Source organism: Mustelus asterias, chromosome 7 (genome assembly GCF_964213995.1).
Source record: "Mustelus asterias chromosome 7, sMusAst1.hap1.1, whole genome shotgun sequence".
In the NCBI taxonomy this organism is placed as follows: domain Eukaryota; kingdom Metazoa; phylum Chordata; class Chondrichthyes; order Carcharhiniformes; family Triakidae; genus Mustelus; species Mustelus asterias.
In genome coordinates this window covers 75,848,050-75,860,408 of record NC_135807.1, presented here as the reverse complement: position 1 = coordinate 75,860,408, position 12,359 = coordinate 75,848,050, and the positions used below count along the sequence as shown (strand labels likewise).

Genomic DNA, 12,359 nt, shown 5'->3' with positions numbered 1-12,359 from the left:
GGTGTTTAGACATTGCATCTGTTATTTGCAGATGAGCAAGAACCAAAGTCGCAGATGCCTCCACGTGTCAAGGATTCTGGTGACTCACATTTGCCATATCCTCCAGGAGGTGGCACCAAATGGATAGGGAAGGCATCCATTGCCAGTAGCTGTGAAAATAACCACCAAACTCAATTTCTATGCCAGTGGTTCCTTCCAGGGCTCCACTAGGAATTTCTGTGGGTTCTCCCAAACATCCACCCACAAACGCATCCAAGGAGCCACAGGCACCATTTTTGAAAAGGCCCACAATATTATCAACGTCGACAGAGATCAAGCAAATGAGGTCAGAAGAGCACTGAGTTTTGCTGAGATATTTGGTTTCCCACAGGTGCAGGGCGTTGTCAAGTGCATTCATGTGGCTATAAAAGCTCCCTCACAACAGGGAGCCCGGTACCTCAACTAGAAAGGCTATCACTTGCTCAATGTGCAGCTGGTGTGCGCCCACAACAAACTTATGCAAGTTTGTGCCAGATACCCAGGAAGTGTCTATAATTCTTACATCGAGTAAGTCTCAGCTCTCAGAAGTCTTTGAGGGATCACACAGGATGCAGGATTGACTCCTCAGGGAAAAGGGTTACCCGCAAAGGACATGGCTGATGGCACTCGTGTGGTGGCCTCAGACCCCTGCTGAGAGAAGGTCTAACAAGGCTCATGCTGCAACTCGGACATTGGTGGAACACATAATAAGGATCCTGAAAATACAACTCTGGTGCGTGGAAGATGTAGTGGAAGGCTCCAGTACACACCCTAAAGGGTCACACACATCATCATGACTTGCAGAACAGCACACAATCTAGAACTGTAAAGTGAGGGAGGACTTGGTAGACGATGAGTGGAAGAACTGCACCGCTTCTCTGATAAGGACCACCTCCAAGGGGATGATGGTGATTAGGTGTGGAATCAGAGGTTGCTGGCAAAGGGGCCATTGCATGGGTCAGACGAGGCAGGCTCATGAGGCACTCATTGCCAGCAGATTCCAGGAGGATGATGACAAGATGCATTGTAGATCCCGTTGGATCTTTCTCCTTCATCACAGATCAGCATCACCACCAGCATTGCTACTCCTCTAATTTCACTCTGGAACTTGCAGGGGACAGTGCATTGCTGCATAGCCCGCTCACATTGCCCTAATGCTTTGAACCGTGAACAAGCCTCGAGGGAATGTGTCAGTGCTGGGATGAGGTGCTACCTGAGGAGAGCATCCTGGCATCAGACATCAGAAAGTGCCGCCTCTTCACACATCCATCCAACATCCCAGCCCAACAGCACCCTACAAGATTCCGGGGCTTTTGCACGATCCACAGTGGGCCAGTGGCTGCATGTCTTCAATCTAGCAAGGCTTCTCACAGATATCCATCAGAACCAACACAGCCTCGCACAATGTGTAACATTGATGGTGAAACAGAAACATAACATTTGGGACAAAATTGCTGCCAATGAAATATCTCTGCTATGATCGCACTCAGAGATGACTCAACTGGCCGTGGTACACTCCCAGAAATGACACTGACATCAGCAGTTTAAATTAGTGCCTGAGCTGCATTTGTCCTAACTCTAATAAGGAGTCAGAGCAACTGAGCATGATGAGGTCAGGCGCTTGGCTGCCTAACATTAAGATGCCTCCTCTTCCACACAGTGTGCCCTCATGAGCAGTCGTTGCGAAGTCCAAGATGATCAGACAACATGAAGTCCCCAAGGGTACACATCATTGCTAATGAAGAGCACTGTTCTACCTCATCGCAGATTTTCTCCTATCCCACTGCTCCCCGCCACATTGTCCAAAGCAATGATGTGCAATTCCAGAGCAGGTAATATGCAAATACCATATTTTTTATAAATACCGTATTTTATTTTTTAATATCAAACACTCTGATCAGATAAATACAAGGGCGTCTTAATGAATCTTAGCACAGTACAGAAAGGTAAGAAGCTATTTGAACTATCAAGTCTGCATTGGCTCTTGTGAAGAGAAAACTTACCGTTGTATTTACATCCACCAGCTTTGTGAGGAAATACATTATACACTCATTGTGGTGAAAGAAACAATTTTTCAACATGTTGCTCCTGGTTCTTTTGTTGAACATCTTAAATCTGTGTCTCTGGTTTTGATCCTTCACCTATTGGAAACAGTTTCTCACTTTTTAATATATCTAGCTAGATTTTGAACACTTTGACTACGGTCAAGCAGATTCTGGATGTCAACATGACTGCCATCTTGAGTAGGATGACAGATACTTTAGCCGTGGCCTTATAGTGCTGCTGAAACTTTCTGCAGCACAATGGCAATGACTGAACCTTGAGAGTAGTGATAGTAAAAGGGTGATGGAAGTTGGAACTCTTCTCAAAATGTTTCCAGTTCTCATCTGTTTCTGTTCACCCAACCCCCTCACTCAGTCAGTACCCGACATGTTGTCTCATCCCCGTCGCACAGTCTGTCCTGCAAAGACAAGTACAGTTGGAGCTATCTTTGGCAAGGTGTTCATGGGCTCCAAAACCAAGAGGTTGTTAGCTAAGAACATCTCAACAGTCAGAGCAGGGACCCGAGCAGGTAAGAAAGCAGTAGTGAGTTGAGTGTTTAGTGCTATATTTCCTTGGGATTGATTACTGCTATTGCATTTGTTGTATCGGTCCAATTCAAATACTTCAACCAGCTTCTTAATCAAAGTTTTACCCAGGTGCCTTTATTTATGAGAAGAACAAAGTACGGACACAGATATATAATGTAACAAACTGAATTGGTGATATTCTTGTTTCTGGATCCATGCCAACAGCTGAACCTACAAGACTAACCACTCCATCTGTAGAAAAACATATTGGGCCAGATTTTTGCTACCAAGGTTTTGATTTGATTTATTATTATCACATGTATTAGTTTACAGTGAAAAATATTGTCTCCTGCACGCTATACAGACAAAACATACCGTTCATATAAAAGGAAAGGAGTGCAGAATGTAGTGTTACAGTCATAGCTAGGGTAGAGAAAGATCAACTTAATGCGAGGTAGGTCCATTCAAAAGTCTGATTGCAGTAGGGAAGAAGCTGTTCTTGAGTCGGTTGGTTTGTGGCCTCAGACTTTTGTATCTTTTTCCCGATGGAAGAAGGTGGGGGAGAGAATGTCCGGGGTGAATGGAGTCCTTAATTATGCTGGCTGCTTTTCCGAGGCAGTGGGAAGTATAAACAGAGTCAATGGATGGGAGGCTGGTTTGCGTGATAGATTGGGCTACATTCACAATCCTTTGTAGTTTCTTGCAGTCTTGTGCAGAACAGGAGCGATACCAAGCTGTGATACAACCAGAAAGAATGCTTTCTATGGTGCATCTGTAAAAGTTGGTGAGAATCGTAGGTGATATGCCAAATTTCCTTCGTTTTCGGAGAAGTAGAAGCATTGTTGGGCTTTCTTAACTATAGTGTCGACATGAGGGGACCAGGACAGGTTGTTGGTGATCGGGACAGCTAAAAACCTGAGGCTCTCGACCATTTCTACTTCGTCCCTATTGATGTAGACAGGGGCATGTTCTCCACTATGCTTCTTGAAGTCAATGACAATCTCCTTCATTTTGTTGACATTGAGGGAGAGATTATTGTCGTTGCACCAGTTCACCAAATTCTCTATCTCATTCCTATACTTTGTCTCGTCATTGTTTGAGATCCGACCCACTACGGTGGTCTCATCAAACTTGAAAATTGAGTAGGTCGGTCGCTCGAATCAGAAAATTTCATTTCAACTGATCCACCTCCACTTAAAGGGCACTTTTAGATCCAATTTTCACTCTGGGAAGATGAGGCCCAGACCAAGCTAGGCCCGCAGACCCCAGAAGTAAATCCTAGGCAGCCATGGGTGAGCGCCGAGGTGGGCAGGTTAAAAGACCCTCCTCAGTTCTCTGGAATTTTGTCCCCATTTTTTAGATATTGCCATTTCCCCTGCCATATATTTTGAAGGAGAGTCTCTGGAATATGTTGAGCACTTCCCATACCCTTACAGCTTCCTCTCTCAAAACGCCACCATTGACGAAGAGATCCAACACCGAATCAGCCAAGCCAGGTCAGCCTTCTGCAAAGTATGGCAGTGAGTGTTTGACAACAAAAACCCCCATAAATTGCCAAAGGTCCTGATGTACAGAGCATTTGTTGTCACCATATCAACAATGCCCCCACCATATCCTCTGGATTCAATGGGAGGACTGTCAAACAAATACCCACGTCCTTCTTAAAGCAAGTTCCATTAGACAAAACTTCCTTAACTCTCAAATGGTCAGTGTACCAGGGAGCAGAAGGAAAATGCTTCATAGACACTCTGAAGCTGTCCTTGAAACACAGCAGCCCTGACAATAATGACTGGGAGGAGCTTGCTCCCAATTGTTTAAAATGGCGACAACCTGTCCATCAAGCTGCATCACACTTTGATTGACAACATCTTGGAGGCAGAGCTGCAGCAAAAACAAAAAGAAAGGAAATCTGCACTTCGATCCCACTACCTGATGGGATGCTCTTCCCCATTGTGCCTAAAGGTCTGAAGATTCATAATTTGCTTCACATGCAGAGCTGTGGCAGAAACCCGCAATCGAGTAGATGTCATCCTTGAATCAAGGAACAGTCAACGATGGCCAACACAGAAAATCCCAGTCAGAGTTTTTCTCCCCTATTCAATCACTCAAAAAGCGCAGCCTGAAATGCTGAGCAATAATATGATGGCAAGTTTAAAGCAAAGAAGCATCTGGTCTCCAGAATATTGAGTGCAGAATTCTATGGCTTACGACATTGCAGAGTAATGAAAATGACAGATGCAAAGAGGACAGAGAAGTAAGGCATGTTCAGCAGCTGGTTCATTGCACTCCTGATTAGTATATGATTGATTTACTGCCTAATAATTTATCTGGAACAATGAGTTCCATAAAAATATATTCAAAAATTGGGTACGTTCTCCCTTCCTGGCAACCTCTTGCAACAATACTTGTACCCTTCCTCAAACTCTGTCTTCTCCCCCGATCCTGATTCACAAGGGGCAGTTAGCAGCTGTTCATTCATTTACAGTTCTGAAAAATGTGGCTGGAGTACCAGTGAATTATGTGAATGAGTTGGCCTCACTCAATCGAGCAAGTTAGCCTATTTATGTACCAACACAACACTTGCATTAACAGCCCTACATTATACTGCCAGATAAAATTCTGATTGTATTCTAACAAAACATATGAAATAGGAGGAGGCCTTTCACACCCACAAGCCTTCCTATTTAGTAAGTTCATGGCTAATCTGATCGTGGCATCAACTCTTCCCTGCCTGCCCCCATAATCCTTGGCTCCCTTCAGTTCAAATATTTGTCCAACTCAGCTTTGAATATATTCAATGATTCAGCCTCCATTAGAATTCTCTTCCACACAGAGCAAAGAGTCAAAAGAAAAATGAAAATCCTAATTTTCATTTTGAATTGGTGATCCTCTATCTGAAATTATGCACCCAAGTTTTAGATTCCCCCATGATTGAAAATATTCTCTCAGCATCTCAAGACCCCTGAGAAAAGATTTTGGGCACGATTTTACCGGCTGTTCACACCACACTCCCGCTACACAAGGTTGGAGAATTTGGCACCCAGCCAAAACTCCGTTCACTGCAGGATAGAAAAATCCCACCGGTGTGAACGGTGGTAACATTTCAGCCGACCTCACATTCTTCTAAACTCCAATGAGCATAGGCTTAACCTGCTTTCCTTATTAGATAACTCCTTAAAGAACTCAAATAAATTTGTCAAACCTGTTCTTCCTTTCATAAAACATTCCACTTTTACTGCCAACCCGCAAAATCCAGTCACATCTCCCAATACCTTAGATGAAGCAACCATTTTGCCATACATTATGTAATTCACTTCAACTGTTGCAATCACAAGCAGAAACCTATCATGTCATTGTTTGTAATGCCACCATCAATAAAAATAATGCAAGAATTTAAGAGTTGTAAATAAAAAAGGATTTACCACTATATTAAGGCCAATTTTCCTCTTCAGCCACAATGGTGATGTGTCTTCCTTGGGGTACCAGATTTTAGCCTGGTTCTAGCCTGCATTCCTAACTCCAACCCAGAAATAGCACTGGGTCATTTACAGCTCTGCTCAAATGCCTATCTCAATTGAAGAGGACAGAAATTAATTAACTGTTCTGCAAAAATGTAGGATGGCTGGTGTTGTTGGCTAAAAATCAAAACTTTTTTTTTCAAAGATAAAACTTTTAATTTGTTTTGCTTTGACGAAAGAAACCAATCTGCCTTAGCCAAAGCATCCTTTTAAAATTTGACACTACTCTTCCAACACATGTAAACATGCATGTTGTCACTGCAACTCAGATTCCCTGAATAATCTGTAACACACCACCACCATTACTATCGTGATACGCCCAGTCATTTGTTGGACATATATTAGATTGCCACCTCTTCGAGCAGAAAATCATGGACATGGTTTCAGGCAGCAAAGGAAAGCCAGTGGGATAGCTTTCCTCCCCAACCCAACAAGGTTCCATCATTCTACAATCACCATTTGAAATGACTGATTACCCACAACGTGCCACACTTACACTGGCAAGCTTCCAGTGCTGGTTTACAATGCTGGTATAACAAATTTTTAAAAAATAAGTTTAATTTATTTTTGGAATGTCCATTTAAATCTCATAGCGAGAAAAAGATGATTTTTTATAATATGAATGTAAAATAGGCTTTCATACCGGTGAACTCCACTATTGCACATCATGATATGGCAGGCTCCCAAACGATTGCAGAGTTCAGAAGACACTGACAGCAAGCCAACTCCTGAGGCACTACAGGCTGTGTAAGCACAGGGTGCTGTACGTTTTGACCTGATAAAGGATTCCATCAATCGGTGAAGTTCATCCAATGCATTGAGGGGCCTCATGAACTGCAGGCAGAAGGAGAAATGTTAAAGTCAACATTTTTTCTTCAGGTAGGTAAGGTAACTTGAGATAGGGAGTCTGATGGAGTACAAAAATTGTACAGTGCCATAAGTGTATATAATTTTCTGGACTGTACAAGGAAATTCAAGACATTATTTCCTAATAAAATTTTGGCTTTAATTTACACTTAAAAAAACTTTTCTCTTACAAATTAAAACAATTTTACAAGTTTGAATCCATTAGATGAATGAATGAAATTCATACGAACTTTAATATAAAGATTCAATGTTTGTCTTAATTACCTTATCTATTGCAGCAGCTTTGGATGAATTCGGAGGCAAATTTGACTTGGCCAGATAGAAAGACCTGTTTAAAGAATATAGCCATTAGACAGAATCCCCAGAACCAGCTGAACAAAAAATTCAGAAAAGATAACTCGAGGAGTCCTGCTTTTCTGGTAGAAGTGCAGTTAAGTTTGCTCAGAGTACAGGCACACATCCTGCCCCAACATGCAGGAATGATGTATTTAACACCTGCTAGAAAGGACAGTCCACACTTGCAAGGATGGAGCAGTGGTATCCACCCCAATGATTGATTAGCAGAACCCCAGATTCAATTACATTATTCTGGACAAGCTCCGGAGTCTTCTCAAGGCTCCCAATCAAACCCATTTCAGCTCCAGAATTTAGGTCAGAAGTTTATTTTGACCGAACAAAGTTTAACTTTGCCCATTGTCCTTAGGGATCAGCAATAAAATGCTGGCCTTGCTGGTGTTGCCCATATCCTAAAAATGAATTAATAAAAAAATAAACCTGTTTCCCCCTTAAATTGTGTATGATCAGCCTGTTTGCCACCTTCTTCAGCTCCAGCCATTTCCTTAGGTATTTAGTACACCCCGTAAACGTTGGTAATCTGTAAGTCAACAGTTTATGAAATTCCTCAATGGTCAATGAGACACCTTCTTCAGGTGATTCTGCAATCGAGCATTCCCAGTGTGAAAGAACAATTGCAGGGTGGGTACATTCCAGGAAATTTCCAGCATAATTTTGAGACGAAGGATGTAACCACCAATTTCCACTGAGAGCATTGGAACATAAATGACCTTATGGATGTAATGTAACACAGAATAGGATATGAGAAAGCACTGGCTGGGAAAAGTAGGGAAAATCCCAAGATATTCGACAAGTATATCAATGGAAAGAGGATAACCGGGGAAAGAATAGGACCCATTAGGGACCAAGGGGGCAATCTATAGGTGAAGTGTTGAACGAATACTTCACATCCATCTTCACACAAGAGAATGAAGATGCAGTATGGAACTCAGGGAGAGAGAATGTTAGGTTCTTGAGCAAGTTGACATTGGGAAGGACAAGATATTGGAGGCTTAAAAGTTGACAAATCTTCAGGTCCAGATGAATTGTGTCCAAGGCTGCTGTGGGAGGCAAGGGGATAGATTGAAGGGGCCTTGACCCAAATTTTTAATTTCTCTCTGGTCATGGGGGAGGTGACAAAGGACTGGAGAACAGTTAATGTGGTTCTGCTATTTAAGAGGAGGTACTATATACATCATGAGCTGGTAAAATCCAGCCATTAGTCTCAACATTTAGAATTTAACTTAGATCTTTAAAAAAATGCAGTGAACAAGTTAACAATGTCAGTCAGTTGGCAGTTAACCAGCTGTAAATGATTCTTGAATAGGGAGACATTACTGTGAGCTGGAAGCTGACTGCGTAATTGTAACTTGAGAATTTAATTAGAGTAAGGTTGTCTGGGGAAGTAACATGCAACAAAAAAAGTTTAGAGTATGAGGTAATTACCTACAAATAAATACAGACTTCGATAAAGTAAGGACCAAAGATAAAGAATTATGATAACTGGGTTTCAAAATCCTGAGATTTTCAGTAACATCCAGTTCTGATGAAAGGTCATCAACCTGAAATGCTAACGCTGTTTCTCTCCACAGATCTGCCTGACCCGCTGAATACTTGCAGCATTTTTGTTTTTATAAATAATTCCTGGACCTGGTGATGTCACAGTTGGTGAATAATATATTTAATTTGCCCTCTTCGGTAGGAAGTGATGTAAGCTCGGAACCTGTAAGGAATACTAAATTAAATTAATAACTTAAACTAGTTACAATATTTGGTCTTTAAAAAACACTAAAAATAAACCACCTCAATTCATGACATAATTCATTATCAGGGAAGGTGGTAAAAGAGGGGGAGGTGTTGCATTGTTAGTCAAGGACAGTATTACGGTGGCAGAAAGGACGTATGATGAGGACTCGTCTACTGAGGTAATATGGGCTGAGGTTAGAAACAGGAAAGGAGAGGTCATCCTGTTGGGAGTTTTCTACAGGTCTCCGAAAAGTTCCAGAGATGTAGAGGAAAGGATTGCAATGATGATTCTGGATAGGAGCGAAAGTAACAGGGTAGTTGTTATGGGGACTTTAACTTTACAAATATTGACTGGAAACGCTATAGTTCGAGTACTTTAGATGGGTCAGTTTTTATCCAATGTGTGCAGGAGGGTTTCCTGACACAGTATGTAGATAGGCCAACAAGAGGTTAGGCCACATTGGATTTGGTACTGGGTAATGAACCAGGCCAGGTGTAGATTTGGAGGTAGGTGAGCACTTTGGTGATAGTGACCACAATTCGGTTACTTTAGCGTTGGAAAGGGATAGGTACATACCGCAGAGCAAGAGTTATAGCTGGGGGAAAGGAAATTATAAAGCAATTAGGCGAGATTTAGGATGCATAGGATGGGAAAGAAATCTGCAGGGGATGGGCACAATTGAAATGTGGAGCTTGTTCAAGGAACAACTACTGCGTATCTTTGAGAAGTATGTACCTGTCAGACAGGGAGGAAGTGGTCGAGCGAGGGAACCGTGGTTTACTAAAGAAGTTGAATCTCTTGTGAAGAGGAAGAAGGAGACTTATGTAAAGATGAGACGTGAAGGCTCAGTTAGAACGCTTGAGAGTTACAAGTTAGCCAGGATGGACCTAAAGAGAGAGCTAAGATAGGCCAGGAGGGGACATGAGAAGACTTTGGCAGGTCGGATCAAGGAAAACCCTAAAACTTTCTAAAGGTATGTCAGGAATAAAAGAATGACTACCCTAAGATTAGGGCCAGTCAAGGACAGTAGTAGGAAGTTGCGCGTGGAGTCCGAAGAGATAGGAGAGGCGCCAAATTAATATTTTTCATCAGTATTCACACAGGAAAAAGACAATGTTGTTGAAGAGAATACTGAGTTACAGGCGATTAGACTAGAGGGGATTGAGGTTCATAAGGAGGAGGTGTTAGCAATTCTGGAAAGTGTGAAAATAGATAAGTCCCCTGGGCCGGATGGGATTTATCCTAGGATTCTCTGGGAGATTGCAGAGCCTTTGGCTTTGATCTTTATGTCATCATTGTCTACAGGAATAGTGCCAGAAGACTGGAGGATAGCAAATGTTGTCCCCTTGTTCAAGAAGGGGAGTAGAGACAACCCTGGTAATTATAGACCAGTGAGCCTTACTTCTGTTGTGGGCAAAGTTTTGGAAAGGATTATAAGAGATAGGATTTATAATCATCTAGAAAGGAACAATTTGATTAGGGATAGTCAACACGGTTTTGTGAAGGATAGGTTGTGCCTCACAAACCTTATTGAGTTCTTTGAGAAGGTGACCAAAGAGGTGGATGAGGGTAAAGCAGTTGATGTGGTGTATATGGATTTCAGTAAAGCGTTTGATAAGGTTCCCCACAGTAGGCTATTGCAGAAAATACGGAGGCATGGGATTGAGGGCGATTTTGCGGTTTGGATCAGAAATTGGCTAGCTGTAAGAAGACAGAGGGTGGTGGTTGATGGGAAATGTTCATCTTGGAGTTCAGTTACTAGTGGTGTACCGCAAGGATCTGTTTTGGGGCCACTGCTGTTTGTCATTTTTATAAATGACCTGGATGAGGGCGTAGAAGGATGGGTTAGTAAATTTGCGGATGACACTAAAGTCGGTGGAGTTGTGGACAGTGCGGAAGGATGTTGCAGCTTACAGAGGGACATAGATAAGCTGCAGAGCTGGGCTGAGAGGTGGCAAATGGAGTTTAATGCGGAAAAGTGTGAAGTGATTCACTTTGGAAGGAGTAACAGGATTACAGAGTACTGGGCTAATGGTAAGATACTTGGTAGTGTGGATGAGCAGAGGGATCTTAGTGTCCATGTGCATAGATCCCTGAAAGTTGGCACCCAGGTTGATAGGGTTGTTAAGAAGGCGTACAGTGTGTTAGCTTTTATTGGTAGAGGGATTGAGTTTCGGAGCCAGGAGGTCATGTTGCAGCTGTACAAAACTCTGGTGCGGTCGCACTTGGAGTATTGCGTACAGTTCTGGTCGCCGCATTATAGGAAGGATGTGGAAGCATTGGAAAGGGTGCAGAGGAGATTTACCAGGATGTTGCCTGGTATGGTGGGAAGGTCTTATGAGGAAAGGCTGAGTGACTTGAGGCTGTTTTCGTTAGAGAGAAGAAAGTTAAGAGGTGACTTAATAGAGGCATACAAGATGATCAGAGGATTAGATAGGGTGGATAGTGAGAGCCTTTTTCCTCGGATGGTGATGGCTAGCACGAGGGGACATAGCTTTAAATTGAGGGGTGATAGATATAGGACAGATGTCAGAGGTAGATTCTTTACTCAGAGAGTAGTGGAATGCTCTGCCTGCAACAGTAGTGGACTCGTCGACATTAAGGGCATTTAAAGGGTCATTGGATAAACATATGGATGATATTGGTGTTGGTTAGATGGGCTTTAGATTCGTTTCACAGGTCGGTGCAACATCAAGGGCTGAAGGGCCTGTACTGCGCTGTAATGTTCTATGTTCTATAATACTTTAATTGGTTATATAAAACAAGGTAAGATAGAGATGACAGTGTAGGAGGTGTACCACATCAGCAGCATGTTGGGTTTGTGGAGAACAGTGTGATCTCAATCACCTACTTTTGCAGTAAGTATCTGTAACTTGAGGAACTTTGTTTCAGAGTTATTGAACTTGGGTGCAAAATTAAGGGGTGGAATTCTCCCAAACAAATTCTAAGTGCCGAATTCGCATAAAAACTGGTGCAAATCCTGCTGGTTTTTCAGCTGGATTTTCAAAATGAATCTCCCACACTCTGCACGGCAGAGTGCACTAGTGTGAATCTCATTAAAAAGCCGTGGACAGGGCCTATTTCCGCTGGAGAGGTCGGCACAGTGCTGAGCGGGACATTGTGCATGTGTCATCATAGAGGAGATCGGTGCATGCGCAGTAGCCCGGACTGCCGGCCTCCTGATTGCTGGCCAGCCCTGCGACCCCACATCACTGGCCATACAACCCTCCTTCCCACCCACCACCCGATTGCTGGCCTCCCGGATATGTTTGAGCTAGTCTCGACCATCCCCCCTCACCACCGCCC

The 12,359-nt window shown here is 42.8% G+C and overlaps 1 protein-coding gene across 1 annotated transcript in view; it reads right to left on the bottom strand.

Annotated features, from left to right (window-relative positions):
- Window positions 1-12,359, bottom strand: part of prex2 (phosphatidylinositol-3,4,5-trisphosphate-dependent Rac exchange factor 2) — a 416,168-nt gene that overhangs the window by 42,245 nt on the left and 361,564 nt on the right. Inside the window, exons 36-37 of the mRNA XM_078217095.1 lie at window positions 7,238-7,301; window positions 6,750-6,940 (exon numbers count right to left, since the gene is read on the bottom strand). Of these exons, the coding sequence (XP_078073221.1) occupies window positions 6,750-6,940; window positions 7,238-7,301 (255 nt within the window). The remainder of the gene's footprint in view (window positions 1-6,749; window positions 6,941-7,237; window positions 7,302-12,359) is intronic.